The sequence below is a fragment of the Labeo rohita genome, chromosome 21 (genome assembly GCF_022985175.1).
Source record: "Labeo rohita strain BAU-BD-2019 chromosome 21, IGBB_LRoh.1.0, whole genome shotgun sequence".
Taxonomy (NCBI): domain Eukaryota; kingdom Metazoa; phylum Chordata; class Actinopteri; order Cypriniformes; family Cyprinidae; genus Labeo; species Labeo rohita.
In genome coordinates this window covers 20,628,089-20,648,743 of record NC_066889.1, presented here as the reverse complement: position 1 = coordinate 20,648,743, position 20,655 = coordinate 20,628,089, and the positions used below count along the sequence as shown (strand labels likewise).

The following is a 20,655-nucleotide window of genomic DNA, read 5'->3' as shown; positions in this document are numbered from 1 at the left end:
AGTATAATTAGAAATGTGCAAAAATCATCTACAAAACAAATGTAGTTAGCAGTAGTTTGACAGCTGTTTTTACATAAATAGTTTTCTTCTCTTTTCCTGTTGTGACAGTTACAGTATGTTCATACAGTATGCACATGCCCTTGAAATTGACCTCTTATGCGGTCAAATCAGCTGAAAGCAGTGTCAGCTAGAAAAAGCCACAAGTTCTGTACTACATCTCTCAGAAAGGCTATATTGGGAATAACAAACTAGCATATGACTCTTACTATTCCCATGCAAAGAAAACAACAAAGAGAACAGTGTGAGAAACAACCATATCCCACAATGCAATAAACCAGAAGTAATTATAGTCAGAATTATCAAACCATGATTTGACTTGGAATAAAAATGTAAAGTAACCACACATATTTCAGCATTTAGAGTCTGGTTAAATTGGATTGTGGGTGGTTAGTGAATAAGACAGCTCTGAAATACCGCACGGTGTAACGGTTTAGCCAATTCGCCCCAGAGAGGCGAATTCTGTCTTAAGATAGAAAACCAAAATTGAGTGACCTATTTTGGGATTTTTTTTAAAACATCACCTTAATTGCTCATTGAAATGCAATTATCACCTTCACATCCAATTACTGTGCCCACATCAATAAAACACATGGATCTTAAAATACAGTACACCTGACAGACCTGTGTGCTACACAATGTCTTCATAGAGATATCTTCAAGATTCAGAGGTTTATATGGAGTATAAAGTCAAGATCGAAATCTCTCTCTCTCTGTCTGATTCAGTCATTCACACATATACATATCTGACATAAACAGAAAATATAGCTTGTGCAACTCTTTATACATTCAAGTTAGCAAACTTGACATCGCTACTTTATTTTCAACCTCTGAACGGTTTATGTTTACACAGAAAACACATCAATATGTGTGTGACAGCAAATATCTTGAGAGTCTTTCATAATGCAGTTGAATGCAGAAGAAAAATGAATCTTTCATACCGCACGACTAAAGCGCATCAGATTACATAATGTGTACTGACTATATACATAAGGTTTTGATGTGAGCGTTTTTCTTTGTGTAAAATCAGCGAGTGAGTGTGAAAAGCAAAGTATATCTACATTTTCTGCACTTATCAGACACTATCATGCATACTGACTTACAAAGTGCTTTAGCTTCTCATATGAGAATGCTTTGAGGGTAAACATGCAATTCACAAAGTTACCAAACCAGTCCAACAGTACTAAAACGCTTGTGTCTTGATGTTGCATCAGAGAACCATTGCAAAACAATTTTCTTATATAAGGGCTGCAAAGATTTGTAGGTAATATCAATCTGAAACAAATGCACCGATGCCTATTTTGAAAATCCACAGAAAGTAATATACCATCTGAGCACCCCTGACATACTATTTGAGATGTGATTGGGACGCACTAATCCTAATCTTGCATACGATTTAGGATGGATTGTATGCAAATTGGGATTCAGCGTTTTTTGCTGTCTCCAAGTCCTCCTGGATGGTTCCTACTTACAAGTTTGGATTACGAGTCATAATGACGATGTGGCTGTGGCATGATTGAATACATTCATTTCATATTTCTTTCTACCTTTCCTCCTCCTGACAAAGGTGGGAAGCTTTTTTTAGCGCGTGTACGACAAATTGAAATGACGGATGCACATAAGGTATGTAATTCACACATTATCTACAGCTGCCTTCAGGTAAACAACAAATAATGGCAGATGCTCTTTTGCTCACCAGTGGGTGAGCATAGGTGAATACACTTGCATCAATTTTACACAACCTACATAAGTTATGCATGGTATCTGAGAAGTACTGAGAACATTGACCATAAGTTAAGACCACATATTTGACCCTGGACCACAAAACCAGTCATAAGAGTAATTTTTTAAATTGAGATTAGTTCAATAAAAAACGCTTTCCATTGATGTGTGGTTTGTTAGGATAGGACAATATTTGTCTGAGATACAACTATTTGAAAATCTGGAATCTAAGGGTTAAAAAAAAAAATCCAAATATTGAGAAAATCACTTTAAAGTTGCAATGCCTATTACTAATCAAAAATTACGTTTTTATATATTTACAGTAGGAAATTTACAAAATATCTTTTTGGAACATGATCTTTACTTAATATCCTAATGATTTCTGAAAATCAAAAAAAAAAAAAAAAAAAAATCGATAATTTTGGCCCATACAATGCATTTTTGATGGTTGCTACAAATATACCCGTGCTACCTAAGACTAGTTTTGTGGTCCAGGGTCACATATCTTTCGTTCATATGACCACTTTTAATCTAAAATGTAAAAAATCATCATAAAAATCAGGTTTAAAGCTATAATCTAAACAAATAATGAAAAAATATATGAAGCGTTTAGATGCAAAACCAGCTAAAAGCCATCTTGGTCAAAAATTAGTGAATGCTCCTGACACATATTATACACTTCAAACTCGCTAAATTCCAGCCTCAGCCCAATCAGAAGTGCCAGTACTTACATAGAAACCTATACAAAGTAGCCAGAAAGAAATGCTAATTTTAAAGAAAAAGTCAGATGGATTTAGCTGGTTTTGCATCTGAACACTTTATATATATTTCAATATTTATAGCATGAAAATTATAACTTGTCCCTTATAAAGATTTTCGACTACTAATAAATCTTATCTTTTATCTTGTTTACCGAGATAAAAATGAAATGTGGTGTGTGAAGAAAAAAAATATTTAAATTATGTTAAAGCAATAAATTTTGTCATTACTTACCCTAATATCGCTCCAAAACCGTAAGACCATTGTTCAATTTCAGAACACAAATCATGATATTTTGGATGAAATCTGAGAGCTTTCTTTTTGAAGATTTATTTTTGGCCTTTTTTTATGATAGGACAGATCATAGCTGACAGGAAGCGAAGTGGGACAGAGAGAAGGGGGCGAGATCGGGAAAGGTCCTTGAGCCAGGATTCGAACTCGGGATGCCCGTAGTGTGACGGCGGTGACAAAATCTGAGAACTTTCGGACCCTGCATAGACAGCTAAGCAGCACGTTCAAGGCCCAGAAATGTAGTAAGGACATTAAAATAGTCCATGTGACATCAGTGGTTCAACTGTAATTTTATGAAGCAATGAGAATACTCTTTGTGTGCAAAGAAAAAAAACAACAACTATTTAATAATTTCTTCTCAGTCTTCAACGTGCGTTCATGAGAGCTGACGCCGTGTTTTCACACATTATTTTTGTTTTCTTTGCACACAAAAACTGTTGTTGTAGCTTCATAAAATTACAGATGAACCACTGATGACTCATGGATTATTTTAATGATATCCTTACTTCATTACTGGGCCTTGAACATGTCAGTTGCATTGCAGTCTATGCAGGGCCAGAAAGCTCTCAGATGTCATTAAAAATGTCTTAATTCTTACAGGTCTTACAGGTTTCGAATGACATGAGGGTGAGTTAATAGTTAAAGAACACCCATGATATAGTTTTCCCCATTTTTGTGCATCCACAGGGAGCAGGCATGACCCCAACTCTGAAAGTCACGGTTCAAAGTAAATCCAGAGTTTCCTACCGGTAATTACAACAGTGCTGTGACATTCATGTGTGCTCATCTCGTAAATACGATCATTCTGACATTCCTTGAAGGCAGCATTAGAGCAGGGGAGCTCAGTCCTGTTTCCTGCAGAGATTAGCTCCAACTCTAATCAAATACACCTGAACCGGCTAATCAAGCTCTTTGAGTGCGGCTGGAAATTAAAGTCAGGTGTGATGGAGCGGATTTGGAGCTCTACAGGAAGAGCAGGACTGAGCTAGCAGGAGAAAAAAGACAAAGAATGAGAAAGAGAGAGAATCCTATTTTTTCCTTGCACTGCAATATGGGTCTCAGACTGACGAACACACATACGCTTTCAAGCTGTGTGATGAAGATGGTGCAGCAGCACTGTTGGAGATAAGTCTAATTTATTTATGTGTCTGTTATTGTCTTGGGATTTTGCCTTTAAGACAGAAAGTGCAAAAGTCAGGAAGGGCAGGTAGGGGGTACAGATAATGGATCATTTCAAAGAAGAGGCAGAAGAGGGACAGAGACACAAATCAAGGACCAGAAAAACATCTGCTTATGAATACCACTCAAAACTTAGCACACATAGAGTATTGCTTGTTCAGTATTCCACTAAAGCCATGCAAAGTTTGTGAAAGGTATGAAATTGTTGAAGGTTATCACCCTCCCAGCCACAAGAGAGCTAATCAGATCCCTAAGACCTAAGGTCAGTAACAAAATGTCTTCTTTTGACAGCTAAAGAGATCTCAAAACCCACAGCTGCGTCTTTAGGGGAACAGAGTCTTGACCAAAGGTTCAGCTACAGACAGATGAAAAAGTAAACAGTCAAATAGTTAACCAACTGTGTCTATTATGAACTAATATGAATAATTACTCAAGTCTGTAGGAGAGCAGTAATTAAATGCACAAAAGTTTGTTTGTACACCCATAGAAAAGAAAAATCTCTCTCTTTTCTTCTTTGAAAAACAGATCATTCTTATTGGCATGGATCCATGTACATCTATTGCTGTTTCTTTAGATTATTAAAATGTTCTTCATTCTAAGAAAGAATGGTTCTTTTAAGACGGAAGTATTAGATTTAGTTCCCCCATTTCAGCATAAGTGGTTACATTCTTTGAAAGCCAAATTACCTGAGCTTCAGCGCCCACATTAACTTTATAGCTCTTTACTCTAACTGTATCTCTACAATCGTCTCATTTGTGTTCGTTTTTATTTCTACTAAGGTATATCTGAGATAACACAGACAGATACTTAAATGAAACATACCTGAAAATGCAATTTAGTCTCGTAAGCTATGAACGAGCAGCTTCGGAGAAATAAAAATGTTCCTCTGGGCAGCGTATAAAGAACAATGGCCACTTTTCCGGTGTGAGTTCACATCAGAACAGCTTCTGCTTTGCAAAATCAAGGCCTAGAGGGCAGGACGGCTAAAACATAACCCTGGGTTTTATGAGTACACACTCAATAGCGGGACCTCATAAACGTTCCCGTTTCCTCACAAAGAGCGGAGGAGGAGAGAAAAGAGAAAGAAGGCAATAAAGAGGAGCAAATAGACAGGTTGCCACACATCAGGTGGAAAAGAGAAAGCGAGGGGTGGGGGCTTTAAAAGCTTCTTTTTTATTAAGACCATGATTACGTGGGTCTGATGCCAGACAGAGGCCATAGTATGGTTCATTCTAAAAACAACAAATTTGCTAAAGAAAAGATTCACAGGAAGTTAACCCTCCTCAAATGTTTGGGGTCAAGTCTCTTATGCTCACTAAGGCTCACCATTTATTGATCAAAATACAGAAAACTGTACATATTTTCTATTTAAATGCATTTTAAAATGTAATTTATTTCTGATGATGGAAAAATGCTTTGATTTAAAATTTAAATCTTTTATAATATTATAAATGTTTTGTCTTTCAGTCCGACGTCTTTTAAACATGCCGGGACAGATCCAAGCAATTCCAGCTGCAGGGCTGAACCGATTTACCAGAGTCTCTGCATTATCCTGTATTCTTGTGCACTTGTCTTATGTGGACGACCAGTCTTTTCGGGGGACTTGAATTAATTAGTGTTAGAGCCCGGCATTTCAGCCAACTTATTTACACCCCTCGGGCTGGTTTTCGAGCCAATTTTCACATCATAGCTCAGACGCGGGCTGGGCATCGGGCTAGTTTTAGGTTTCTCCTTGTTTTTATATTTTAGACATCCATCAGTTATGGTGACGCAAAAAAATTGCTGCGCTGGTGGAAACAACACTAGACCAGGCTACTGCGACTGTCAAGAGCGGCTCGGATGGTGTTTAGTGTCCCGTCAGCAGCAGCGAGTGCAGGTGCCTTCAGCACAGGTGGAAGAGTTCCATGTTCGAGCGCACAAAATAGGCTAAAGCTTGCCACAAAGTAATTACCATAAATGTGTCGGGAGAAAATAGTAAGGAGATATTTTAATTTTTTATTAATAAACTAGTGTTTTCTGAGTTGGTATCGCAAATATGAAGTTGATTATCCTGACTCGCCATCTCCTCATTGGACATGCCTTTAGAAAGAAATGCATCTTCAGGGATTTAATAATGAAAGTGTTTTTGTTTTCGATTTGAATTATTTCGTTTTAAAGTAGTAATTCAAAGCATTATATAGATATATTTATCAAGTCAGTGAGGCAAGTATTTGCTGAGTTTCAGCTTATCAGAAGTGCTCCTTCTCAAAACCAGAAAGGGCATCATGTTTTTCCCCCTTTATTTTATAAAAGCACAACATTTTGTCGAAATTTTAAGTGCACACAAATAAAAGTAGACCCTTTACAGTTCCGAATGCTGTATTACTATAAGTATGCTTAAGACTGCCCTTCTACTCCCGTTAAGATAACTTAAAACAGGACTAAGCAGTGACCTTGAAATTTAGGAAACTGTAGGTTGTTCTCTAATTTTGATCTCCACTATATATATTTTGAATTTCTATATAAAATGTACAAGGCTTAAATAATTTTTCAGCCACTGACTCTAAGCAGTATTCTCTGTGTTGTGCTCAAGATCACCCCTCATGCAAAGCCACCTTGGCAATTTTATAAGAAAAGCAATATTCTGTGGATGCTTTGGACAGCAGAATAATATCATTCTCTCAGCTGGAGTGGTCCACACGGGAGGTTTTCAAAGGTTCGTGGAGCAGACAGCACATGCTGGCCCGGACCCGCGTATTTCACGCCCCGATTTTGTGAATCGGAAAGGGAGCAGGAAAAAGCTGAATAAATACGGGACTTTAGTGTGCGCCCAGCGACACAGTGTTTATCTGCACAAACCAGACGTGGCAGCAGCCATTCATGCTTTTGTGCCATTCTGCTCATGAATACAGCGTGCTAAATGAACTCATAAACAGAGGAAGAGAAGAGAAGAGAAGAGAAGAGAAGAGAAGAGAAGAGAAGAGAAGAGAAGAGAAGAGAAGAGAAGACTAAACTGGCGACTGAACGTCAATTAGTGCTGCAATAAATTGGCCAAGCCAAAGTAAGAGGAAGTTACTTTTATCACAAGGTGGGTAAATGTGTGGCTTTCAAAGCGAGGACACTCTTGTTTTGGAGCACATCTCATTAAGCAGTGCCTGGGGAGAACATCATTCATAAAACATTAAGAAACAGCTTTTATTTCATTCATTATTAAAGCACAATCTCCTCAAACCACAACCATAGGAACGTGCGATTTACAGGCACAGTGGGGGGAAAGGACTGAGACAAAGACAGCCAGTGACTAAAGGAGAGCCGAGAACATAGTAAGACTCCCATGGGGATAAGATCGAGGTCCATCAAGATTACCTGAGCAGCTTGAGGAAATAACCTTCTATTGGCCTATTCATCCACCCATCCATCCCTCCTATCTTTGTAAGTTGATGTCGGCAAAATATTAAGAGCATATGGATGTACCATCCCTAGTGCATAATACATTAGTGAAGAACCCACACAGGGCGAGTTTGATTTAAGAGATTAGCCACGGCATGTGTGTGTGTGTTCTTCCTGGGCCTGGCCGGCTCGCAGTGACCCATTTTATCTACATGATAGAGAGTCAAAAATAGTCTCTGATTATTGCTGGCACACTTTCAGACAGACCACAGGGGCCTGGACTGAAGGTCACTCCTTCGTCCTCGATCGCTCTCACTCCCTCTCCTACTGGACACAAATTATGATCTAGTTCTCCATTACATGCAAAGGCCACGGCACAGAGCGATCCTTAAGAGAATTACCCTTGACCTTGATAGGAAAACAAAGGGATCCTCCAGTGTAATGCTGGGTAAACAGATATATCAGTCAGCATGTCGGCATCTAAGCGGCATGTAACTGAACTGTAACCGATCCCTGATGTCAGATCTTTGGCTGATGTGATAATTTGACTTGCACAAATTAGTCTTCACTGATTGCCTCTTAACTCAATGTTTTTCAAATAGCTTGAACAAAATAAAGCATTTATAAATAATTGATATGCAGTTGTTTGGAGAAATCTAATAATTCTGTCAACATCCGCATGTGAGTCATCCCTGACATCACATTCATACGCACAAGCTCACAGATGCATACACATAAAGAGTTATATAGATGCAATCATGGGTAGATAGACAGATGAATAAATAAATTGATAAATGGATGGACAGCCTAATAGACAAATAACAAGACAGGTAACAAGACAGGTAGAAAGACAGACAGAAGGAATGACAGACAGGTCAGATAGAACGACAGATAGAACGATAGATGATAGATAGAATGATAGAACGATACAACAATAGAACGATACAACAATAGAACGATAGATAGAACGATAGAACGACAGATAGATAGATAGATAGATAGATAGATAGATAGATAGATAGGAGACAGACAGATAGATAGATAAGTGACAGAAAGACAAATAGATAGATAGATGGATGGATGGATGGATAGATAGATAGATAGATAGATAGATAAGAGACAGACAGACAGACAGACAGATAGATAGATAGATAGATAGATAGATAGATAGATAGATAGATAGATAGATAGTTAGAGACAGACAGGCAGACAGACAGATAGATAAGTGACAGACATACAGACAAATAAATAGATATAGATAGATAGATAGATAGATAGATAGATAACAGACAGACAGACAGACAGATAGATAGATAGATAGATAGATAGATAGATAGATAGATAGATAGATAGACAGATAGATAGATACAGATAGACAGATAGACAGATAGATAGATAGATAGATAGATAGATAAGAGACAGATAGATAAGTGACAGACAGACAAAAATAGATAGATAGATAGATAGATAGATAGATAGATAGATAGATAGATAGATAGATAGATAGATAGAGACAGACACACAGATAGATAGATAGATAAGTGACAGACAAATAGATAGATAGATAGGTAGATAGATAGGTAGATAGATAGATAGATAGATAGATAGATAGATAGATAGATAGATAGATAGATAGATAGATAGATAGACAGACAGACAGACAGATAGATAGATAGATAGATAGATAGATAGATAGATAGATAGATAGACAGATAGACAGATAGATAGATAAGAGACAGACAGACAGACAGACAGACAGATAGACAGATAGATAGATAGATAGATAGACAGACAGACAGACAGATAGATAGATAGATAGACAGACAGATAGATAGATAGATAGACAGACAGTTAGATAAGTGACAGACAGACAAATAAATAGATAGACAGACAGATAGATGATAGATAAATAGATAAAGAGACAGACAAACAGACAAATAGATAGATAGATAGACAGACAGATATGAGACAGACAGACAGACATATAGATAGATAGATAGACAGACAGACAGACAGACAAATAGATAGATAGATAGATAGATAGATAGATGAACGATAGAACGACAGATCGATAGACAGAACGATAGATAGATAGAACTGATAGAACAACAGTTGGTTTGTTTGTTTTTTGTTGTTGTTTGTTTTGTTTTGTTTTTCTAATCTACATTTTTAGTATGGGCACCTCAGAATGTAAGGTAGAAGGGGCCAAACACATACACGCACACATGTTTTAAAGGTGAAATGTAATTACCCTTTGGAGCTCTGTGTCTGCTATGCTCAGACAGACGTGAAGTCACTCAGCAAGGAGGAACTTCTGATGAACTTGACTTCAGAGCTGACAATTCCACAAAACACACACACACAGATGCACAGACGCACAGATGTTCACGTAACATGCAGACGTTTTGCTGCGAGGGGCATTTGATGTGCTTGACTTCAGAGCTGACACTTCAATTTCAGAGGGCCTTTAAAGTAGACCTGGAGATTCACACTAATAAATTCCCCTATTAGGGAAGAGAGACATTTTCTTCTCTTCATTCTCTCGCACCACCATCGAACAACCATCTCCAGCTCTCATGTACACGTACACCACACTCCTGAAGAAATTGGGTACGAGGAGTAGCGGGAATGAGAGTTTGGACACATTTCGGTTGGAAAACACTTTCAATGCTAATAAAGTGCAGGTAGCATATATCTAGCTCAGCACACTGGAGGATGTGCCTCGCTACATCTAGTTATTCGAAAACACAAACCCAGTGCCAAGAGTAAAAGATCACCTTAAAGGAACAGGAAGCCAGTTCATGTTTTCACAAAATGTTTGTGGATTACAGTTCAGCTCATACTGACAGCATAAAAATACACTCACAGTTTTAACTGAGCTTGTAAAAACAATTAAGATACATATAATAAGCAACAATTAGAACTTGTGTTTACTGTCAAATTCATATAAGAATAAATGCATTTAATTCTGAAGTACTTAAAATCTGTTTGTGTTTTATTTGTTCAGAATCAAGAGTTGATTTCCTTGATGTGTAGAATTGAATTTACTTGAGTATTCTCTAATCAGAACACAAATGAGCCTCAAGACTTCAGTTACCATACAATATGTGAGCAATTTTACTGAAATAACAGACTGGGATTTTTCACTGGGGACTCAAGTGTCAATTTTGTGTCAGTTTGCGTTAATTTAATGTGTTTTGTAATCAGTGAACATTGTGCAAAGTTCTTTGTTAAACATTATTATTTTCACATATAATTTTTTATGTTCATTCTTTTCTCAAACAACCCAGATTGGTTAAACTAGCCATCAGCAAGCACTTACATTAAAATACTAAAGCTTACTTTTTGTGATGTTCACTACCATCGGATTGGTAAGAACTGTTGAATGATGCGTGCGACTATGAAAAAAAATCAAAATAGCGATCAGGGGCGCATCGAAGCTTTCTATTTACAACATGTTTTTGCACCGTTAAGTAATGTATAACTGACATATATCTTGATTCACTAAAAACAATGCTAATAAGAATCAACTCGCTGCTCAGAACATCAACATTTTGTTTAGTGCTGAGTTATGCAAGCTTATGAATCCTATCATTATAACAAACAGTGTAGACAGTGTAAATAAGAGATTCATTGTGCAGCATAGAGAGCTTCATTGATTATAATAGAACTTTGTGAGATTGTGATGAACTATAGTGACAGCTTTTAATGATTATTAGGGGAGTTTGCAAATGTGATACTGATTTAACAGGAAATTAATATTAAGTGAATTATATTGTCTGACTACAACACTATTGCCTGATTTTGCTCCATTCTGTCAACAAAAATAGTTTCAAACAAAGTCAAAGCTAAACCTCCGCATATCTCTAAGCAAACACAGTGGTGTTTCGTTTATGAATGAACGCGAGTCATTGATTTAATCACCCATTCATAAAGACTCTCATTCATAAAGTCACTTGCGTCACAGCCGTTTGAACGAATCAAATGAATGAATTATTCAGTAATAAAAACCAGTGACTTGCAGCCACCTACTGGTAGTTTTAGTTGAATTTTTAAAGTATAATTTCAGTTATTTAAATAATTTAATATTTATATATTTAAAATGTCAAATTTAAAACACTAATCTCAACATGAATTTATGAATTTAATTGCACTCATACCACCTCTGAGCCTCATTAAAGGTCTTTAAAAATACACCTACAAGCCATGTTTGTCTTCTTCTGTGTAGGGCTGTGCAATTAATTGAAATACAGTTTCGATTTCGGCCTTCAACGATTATGTAAACATAATAATCGAGAAGAAAAAATGATTACTGCACCCACTTCGGCCCCCTGTTCCTCCATAAAAGCCCAATTTCACATGCAAATCGTTAAAATCATGTAACCTTTGCATAATGCTTGATTTATTAAAGTTGATTAGATTTATTTAAGTTTTTAAAAGTGCGAAAGAGAACTTGCGTTGTTTTGGACATAAAAGTTGACATACTTTTAATAAAATTAGAAAATCGCCATTGCAAAGGCAAAAAAGCACCTGTAAATCACTTTAAGGAGTCAAATATTGCCTTGCAATTGGAAGGCAAATTTTCTGACTGTGCTCTTTAAAAGACAAATAAGCACAGAGCCATGCTTATGCCCAACAAGGCTGCATTTCTTTAATTAAAAATACAGTAAAAACATTACTATTGGGAAATATTATTACAATTCAAAGTAACTTTTTTATTTGAATATATTTTAAAATGTAATTTTCTGTGGTGGCAAAACTGAATTGTTCCAATTAATCCATCAAAATCTTACAATAGTGTTTCACTTCCATAATTACGGTTGTTCCTTTCAATACGCATGCTACCAAACAACTCATTGGGATTTATTCATGCAACATGAGCATAATGAATTTGTGTAAAACGTGAATCTATTTTTATGTAAATTCTCAGACTGAACAGAATGCAACCATTTCCGTTAGGACGGTTTTACGCACATTTTACAGAAATCCGTTCCGCTTGTGTTTCATGAATGCATGCCTCTGTCTTAATTGCGGTTCTTGTCTTAGTTTGTGTTTCACTGTAATAATATGAAGTGGGCTGCAACATTTCATAAAAAACATTGTTTTTTATTTCAGTATAATCCAAACCACTCACACAGAAAAGCAAATAAATTGCCTTAAACCATTAAAACACATGGCCTTGTGTCTCATACATAACAAGTGAAATATTTCTCCCATATGCAGCCGGAGGGCAAAACGCAGAGTTGGAAAGTTTGAAAATGAAAGTTTGTTGTGACTTGCTCTCTACAGTGTCACAGAAAACGGGTGGGTGTATGTTCTCGTCTTTAACCTCAGCGCCTTCTGGAGTTATTACTATTCCTTATTCACTATCACCAGAGTGATGTCAGTGTCCATGACAACCAAGAGCATAACCTGCCTACAGAGGTCATGCTTATAAAATAGTCATCAAGCCAATAAACTAAGAAAAGCCCGCAGAGACAAGACATGGCTAAATATAAACATAATTGCATTTTGTTGCATAAGGCTACTCCCAATACTGCACTAACTACTGACAAACTTTAAGTAAGTGAGAAAGAGAAGAAAGAGAGTTCATCTAATGAAGAAGCAGTGATTAGTTGGAGCGAAAGCAGAGGAGTGAAAGACTCCTGAAAACAGATTGAAGAAACAAAGAAACTGCTGACAGGATTGCAAAAAAAAGATGTGGTAAACATCACTTACTTTGATGGTGCCGATTTTAACGTTAATGTCTGTCAAAGGCTTGAAAAAAACATGTAATATGCAGTTTGGCAACTTCACCGGAAAACTTTATTCTTGTGAGGATTTTATATTTCTATAAACAAAGCCTTAAAATATGTTTTCACAAGGTAAAGCTGCAAAATGCTAAATTACGGTCTTTCACTCAGGTGCACACTCATAAGAAAACAGTTAGCGAGGTGTGAAAGGGAGGATGACGTCACTGTGTTTGTGTTGTTAATAATATATTTTTGTTTCAATTATGAGCCATTTAACAACATTCATAATAATAATAATAAGTTATTAGTTTAGCCAAAAACGATAATTCCGTCTTTGATTACTTACCCTCATGTCGTTCCAAACCAGTAAGACCTTCGTTCATCTTCGAAATACAATTTATTATATTTTTTTGATAAAATCCGAGAGCTTAAAAAACTTTACAGTCCAAATTTTAGAGCCACATTCTAATCAATAATCCAAAAATCTGATCAAAATTTAGCCTTCCCATTACAAGGTGATATTTGACTCCTTAAAGTGATTTACAGGGGAACTTGTTTTTACCTTTGTAATGGTATTTTTTAACTTTATTAAAAGTATGTCATCTTTCACGTCAATTTTTAAAAAATTATATTTTATAAGCTTTTTAAATGTTCTAATCAAAACAACAGAATAAGAATAAGTTACCAATCAAATGAAATCCGTATTAACAAAATTAACTTAAGTGGCACAGAAGAACACAAAAGTGGCTTGTAGGTGTATATCCATATGTTTAATGAGGCTCAGAGGTGGCATGAGTGCAATCAAATTCATAAATTCATGTTGAGATTAATGTTTTAAATATAAAATTTAAAATATAGAAATATTAAATGATTTAAATAACTGAAAAGATACTTTAAAATGAAACTAAAACTGCCAGAAGGTGGCGGCAAGTCACTGATTTAAGTACTAAATCATTCATTCATTCGATTCGTTTGAACAGCTGATTCACTCAGGAATAATGCAAGTGAGCGTCTTTATGAATGGGAAATTGAATCATTGACTCACTAGATTCTTTTAAAAACGCATGTTCATTCATAAACAAACGCCGCTGTGTTTGAATAGAGATGTGCAGATGTGCAAAATCTGGCAACAGTGTTATAGTCAGACCATGTAAGTCACTTAATATTAACTTCTTGTTTATTTAACTGTTGTATCAAATCAATATCTCATTTACAAACTCCCTTAAAAATCATTCAAATCTATCACTCATCTTAGTTCGTTGTGATCTCACGAAGTTCCATTATAAGGAATCTCTTATTTTCATTCTCTCTACACTTTGTTTATGAAAGGATTTGTGAGATATGTCTGTGATACATTACTAAACGTTGCAAAAACATGTAGAAACCTTTGAAGTTCCCTTCAGCGCAAACACAAATATGCTTATCGAGTTTAAACTGCATGGCGAGTCACTTGTTGCCTACTTATTTTGGAATTTACATATGGGTCAAGGGATAAAAATAATTAAAGAATGATCACATTAACACATTGCATTTTTAAATTAGTAGCTTTAATTTCAACACAGAAAAATTTCACACATCACCTCTTAGATTAATCCTAATGGAAAGATTTCACTAGAGAATTATATTCAGCAAGTCTCCCCCAGGAATATTCTTTCTCTCTTCTAGAGCTACATAGGAACTCAAATCATGATTCAAAGCATGTTCCTTTGAGAGAGAACATGAAACCACTTGTGTCCCCACAAGTGAGAAGAAATGAGGAGGACCACTAAAATCAGTGCGGATATTAGAAAACGTGCACAGACAAACAGGAGATGAAAAGCATGTTTCACTAAAGACTAAGAATGAGTTCAGCGTTTTTTAATCAGCGCTGGCAGTAAATTCCATAAAGGCCGGGTGGGATGTTTTAGAGAACCGAAGACCGGAGCCTTGATGAAATGCAGAATTAAATTTTACCCAGCAATTTAGCATGGCCAGCATGGCAAAATGTTAAAACCAAGATCTAATCTCAAGGATGAACTCAAAAAGGGACGCAGGACTTACTGTATTGTAATGATTGTGATTTGATATGCTAGACTCAAGAGCCACAACACCAAAATGAGTATTTGATTATATCTGACATTTTCCTGCACAGAGAAAACCCTTTTCATCTGTAACAGTAAAAAAATGACAATAAACAGGGCCCTACAGTCCGACCATTTCAGTCGCATTTGCGGGTGAAAACTGCCTGTGACTATGAAAAAATATTTAGGAGCACCACTGCGACTGACCAGATCAGCGTACTTGTGTTTGCACTGAGGGGAGCTGAGGTGTTTTTGCAACTTTGAGTAATGTATCACAGACATATCTCACAAATCTTTTCATAAACAAAGTGTAGAGAGACTGTAAATAAGAGATTGATTGTGCAGTGTAGAGAGCTTCCTTGATTATAATGAAACTTTGTGAGATCGTGATGAACTAAGATGAGTAACAGATTTTAATGATTCTTAGAGGAGTTTTAAATGAGATACTGATTTAATACAACAATTAAATAAACAAGAAGTTAAAGGAGAACTCCACTTCCAGAACAACAATTTACAAATAATTTACTCACCCCCTTGTCATCCAAGATGTTTTTGTCTTTCTGTCTTTAGTCGTAAAGGCATTATGGTTTTTGAGGAAAGCATTTCAGGATTTTTCTCCATATAATGGACTTGATTGGTGCCCTGATTTTGAACTTCCAAAATGTAGTTTAAATGCAGCTTCAAAGGGCTCTAAATGATCCCAGCCGAGGAGGAAGGGTCTTATCTAGTGAAACGATCAGTCATTTTTTTCAAAAAATAAAAATTTGTATACTTTTTAAGCACAAAAGCTCACGTAGCACAGGCTCTGGGATGCGCGTCCACGATGCTACGAATTAGTAATGGGTCGTTCTTGAACAATTCTATCATTTTGAACGAATCTTTAATCTGACTCGGGAAGAACGAGTCGTCTCGGGGAGTGATTTGTTCAGTCGTGCATGCGTAACATCCTATTAGGTTCTGTACTGGAATTAGTTCACCAGTTTCGAGTCTTCAGGTTTTTCGAGTCGTTCGTTCATCTTATGGGGCTGTCACGTGATGAACGAACGACTCAAACCCGAAAACTTGTCAGATAAGAGGTGAGGTGAGTTTATCATAGATTAAAGACCCAGGTAAACAATGAATTAATCTTTTCTGTTTATAGCATTATAGTTTTGTCTTGTTTGTAGTGTGATCAACGTTTGTGTAAGCAGTAGATGTGTAAGGAAGTAATATGTAACATTTTAATTATATTTTGCTACAATGAACGAAAAAAGATTCGTTCATTTTAATGAATGAGACTCAGAGGTCCGAGTCAGTAAAATGATCCGAACTTCCCATCAATACTATGAATCATGTGTAAGTTCATCGTCTGTGTACTGAGTATGGTGAAAAACCGCCTGCGTTCCACGTGACCTTTTAACGTGATTCAATAGTATGTAGCATCGTGAACGCACATCCCAGAGCCTGTGCTACACAAGCTTTTGTGCTTAAAAAGTATAAAAAAAATATTTTCCAAAAAACCCAAAGACTCGAAACAGGTGAACTAATTCCTGTACAGAACCTAATAGGATGTTGCACATGCACGACTGAACAAATCACTCCCTGAGACGACTCTTTCTTCCCGAGTCACATCAAAGATTCGTTCAAAATGAAAGAATCGTTCAAGAATGACCCATTACTAATTTGTAGCATCGTGGACGTGCATCCCAGAGCCTGTGCTACACAAGTTTTGTGCTTAAAAAGTATACAAATTTTAATTTTTCGAAAAAAAATGACCAGATATCGTTTCGCTAGATAAGACTCTTGTTCCTCGGCTGGGATCGTTTAGAGCCCTTTGAAGCTGCATTTTGGAAGTTCAAAATTGGGGCACCAATGAAGTCCATTATATGGAAAAAAATTCTGAAATCCTCAAAATTAGTTTGAAACAAGTCACAACTGAGCCGCTGCTCATCTCCATTCAAACACAGCAGTGTTTTGTTTATGAATGAACGTGCGTTTTAAACTAATCTAGTGAGTCAATAATTCAACTTCCCATTCAAACAGACTTTTTATAATTGCTTTATTCCTAAATGAATCAGCCATTTGAACGAATCAAATGAATGAATGATTCAGTAATAAAATCAGTGATTTGCCACTACCTACTCGCAGTTTTAGTTTCATTTTTAAAGTATCTTTTCAGTTATTTAAATAATTTAATATTTCAATATTCAAACTTTTATATTTAAAATTTATATTTATTTATATTTATATTTAAATCAAATTATGAATTTGATTGCACTCATGCCACCTCTGAGCCTCATTAAACATGAAAATATATAAAATACATTTTTCATAAATAGTATCAGGTTAATATCAGTTTCAGTTTAAAAAAACAAACAGTTATCCATAATTTTACAGGTGTTTAGATAAAATGTTTATTTGTTTTAAAATCTCCCTCAAGGGCTTTTATTTAAGTTGTAATTAGATTCAATCTGGCCTCATTAATTACATTTAATATAATAAAAGTGTATATTTACAGTATGCATTCATTAACTCCAAATCATCAGTCCCAGCATCTCTCCAGCAAAACTTAAGGACATACAGTAACCACAATTCTTTAAGGATTTTATTTTGTGCTTTAAGAGCAACGCTAAAAATAACAGTATGTATTTAGAGCAGGTAAGCACACCTGTGCTTTATAAAATACAGGTGGCTGGATACAAAAATAGAAGAGGAAAAATAGGTGAGTATGCAAGTTTCATGCTTAGAAGTCGTATGTGAGCCAGTACGCTTCAAAATTCTCCAAAACACCCTCATTCTGTGGAGAAACTGGAGGCGAGATGTAAAAAAAAACAATGTGGGAAGAGCCTACAGAAAAGAGCCAATCATATCTATTGATAGCACACAATTAAAATCAAACATGATTGTGAAAGCCTGGAACATCCATCTTCTTTTTTTTTGTTTTTACACACCTTTCACTGGTGCCACGGTTTTGCCACTGCACATGCACAAATACGGGCTGTGTTTTTATTTCGTTTTGTCCCCGGTGGCATCACTCGTGTCAAGATATGCAGATGATTATATCCAAAAACACACACACATGCTTTGTGCCTATGAATGACTGACAGTGGAACAACAAAAACACCAGTCTGAATAAAGCATGAGCCTTTATAAAAAGACGACTTTGTCCCTTGTCAGTTGCCATAGTAAAAACCTGTTTGGTGGCTTCTCCCAAAATAGCAAACAAAAACTCAAATACTCCATCTCTCTCTCTTTTTCTCTTCCTCCAGTCCCTCTCTCTTGTGACATGAACCCCTGGGAAAGGGATAAAACCAGAAATAACAACAAAAGAACTGAAAACGACAGTGAAAAGTGACTTGCGCTTCGAGATCACAGGTCAAACCTAAGGCAGTGGACAGGATTGTAGAATTTGGCAAAAATAGTACAAATATACCACTATGATATAGTATTGTGTGAAAATAGGAAATGTAGGAAAAACTGAGAGGAGAAGAGACAACCACCAGCTTTGCCCTTACTAAAAAGTAGTATACTTCAAGTTTATTTTATTAAGTATACTTAAGTAAAGTTCAAGTATATTTTTAAGTATACTTTATGTAGTAAGTATACAAATATCAGTGTACTAGTAGAATACTTGTAAGTGTACTATTTCAGTATTTTTTGGCCCACTTTCTAGTATATAAAAGTATACTTTTACATGTAGTTTTAGTTGTACTGCAACAATATTAAAAGTGAACTTATAGGTATACTGATAGTTTACTAAGTAAATACTTGTAGCATTTTTAGTACACTTTGAAGTATAGTCTCAGTAAACTACTAGTTTAGTAGTTTTATACTGCAAGTATACTCATAAGGTTTTTTTAAGTGAACTTTACATCATACTTTAAGTATAGTACTATGTCCCTATTTAGGTATTATTTTTGTATATATTTTGTTATATGAATATTTGAACATACAAAACATCAAAAGAAAGAACAGGGCATCTGCTTGTAAACAAAAACATTTTATTCTAGCTTGATGCATTCTTTTTTATAAACACTTGAATGTGGGTAAGTTTAAAAAAGTTTGAAAAAAGACTGAACTAGATTTAGAATGATAATCAAAACACAGATGGAATTAATCAACACCCCAGACCTTGACAGTCATTATTACCTCTTCATGGGTCGACATTTTATTCCATAATGTTACAGTTTTGATGATTTTTTTTCTGATGATCCTGTTAGATTACATGTGAAAGCATCTATTGTTTCGGTTTCTTCTTCGCTTGTGTTTTGGAAATTCTGTACAGAAGTCCCCCTACCATATAACAATGAAAACATGGAATCCCTACGCTTAGTATAGTATTTTAAGCATATTTTTCTTTAGTGCCACATGATCCTTCAGAAATCATTGTAATATGTGACCCTGAACCACAAAACCAGTCATAAGGGTAATTTTTTTTGTTTAATTGAGATTTATACTTAATCTGAACATTTAATAAATTAGCTTTCCATTAATGTATGGATTGTTAGGACAGGACAATATTTGGCCGAGATACAACTATTTGAAAATCTGGAATCTGAGAGTGAAAAAAATCGAAATAGTTCTTAGCAATGCATATTACTAATTTAAAAAATAATAATAAAATAAAAGATTTTTATATATTTACGGTAGGAAACTTACAAAATATCTTTATGGAACATGATCTTTACCTAATATCCTAATGATTTTTGGCATAAAAGAAAAATCGATAATTTTGACCCACCCAATGTATTTTTGGCTATTGCTACAAATATATCCGTGCTACTTATGACTGGTTTTGTAGTTCAGGGCCACACATGATGATTTGCTGCTAAAAGTTGCTATTTTGAAACAGCCCTGGCTTGTTTGTGATTGTGTTGCCTAGCATTTTTGCTTTTAGAAAGACTTGTCATGGGAAATTAACACTCAAACCCTGTTGTTATGTTAAATTAATGTTATTATTCTGCTGTTAAATTAATTAGTTCAGATAAACTTGGAAATCATTAGTCTGGTAAACAAACGCAATATATAAACTAAAGCACTGATGAAAACTGTAGGCAGCTACTGTGCCACACAGCGGGCTTCAGGCCGCGTGCCAGAGAACAGTTTACGACCTTCACAGCACTTTTGTCAGGGAGAAAGAATAAATCACACATAGCAAAGAGGTTCCTTCAATGCTTTTCTCTGTCTGGTCCTTTCCCTTTTACTTTTTAAGGCTGTCCCTCTATTTCCTCTCTTGTCCTTTCTCCTCTTTCCCACCTTACATTTTGCCACTCACTCCTGCAGAAGTTGGAAGACAGGTATGATCAATTCTCAGGCGTCTCCTGTTCTGAGTCGGCCTCCCTCTCTCTCTCTCCCCTTGCCCTGATCTATGGCCGTGTCAGCGCAGTCTGAAGGTGTAAAAGGCAACAGAGCAGCACTAATGAATTGAAGTAGAGCGCGGCTGCTTTTAAGCAGACAGAGGAGCTTTTCTGATTTACACACAGGGACAGGAAGAGGGGGACATAAAG

At 35.9% G+C, this 20,655-nt stretch overlaps 1 protein-coding gene across 2 annotated transcripts in view; it reads right to left on the bottom strand.

Annotated features, from left to right (window-relative positions):
- Positions 1-20,655, bottom strand: part of unc5da (unc-5 netrin receptor Da) — a 245,101-nt gene that overhangs the window by 181,157 nt on the left and 43,289 nt on the right. The window contains exon 1 of one of the 2 annotated variants that reach the window (XM_051093817.1): positions 3,577-3,686. The exons of the other annotated variant lie outside the window; for it this stretch is intronic. Within the exon in view, the coding sequence (XP_050949774.1) occupies positions 3,577-3,616 (40 nt within the window). The 5' untranslated portion in view covers positions 3,617-3,686. Of the gene's footprint in view, positions 1-3,576; positions 3,687-20,655 lie in introns of those variants that run through there. 2 annotated transcript variants of the gene reach the window in all.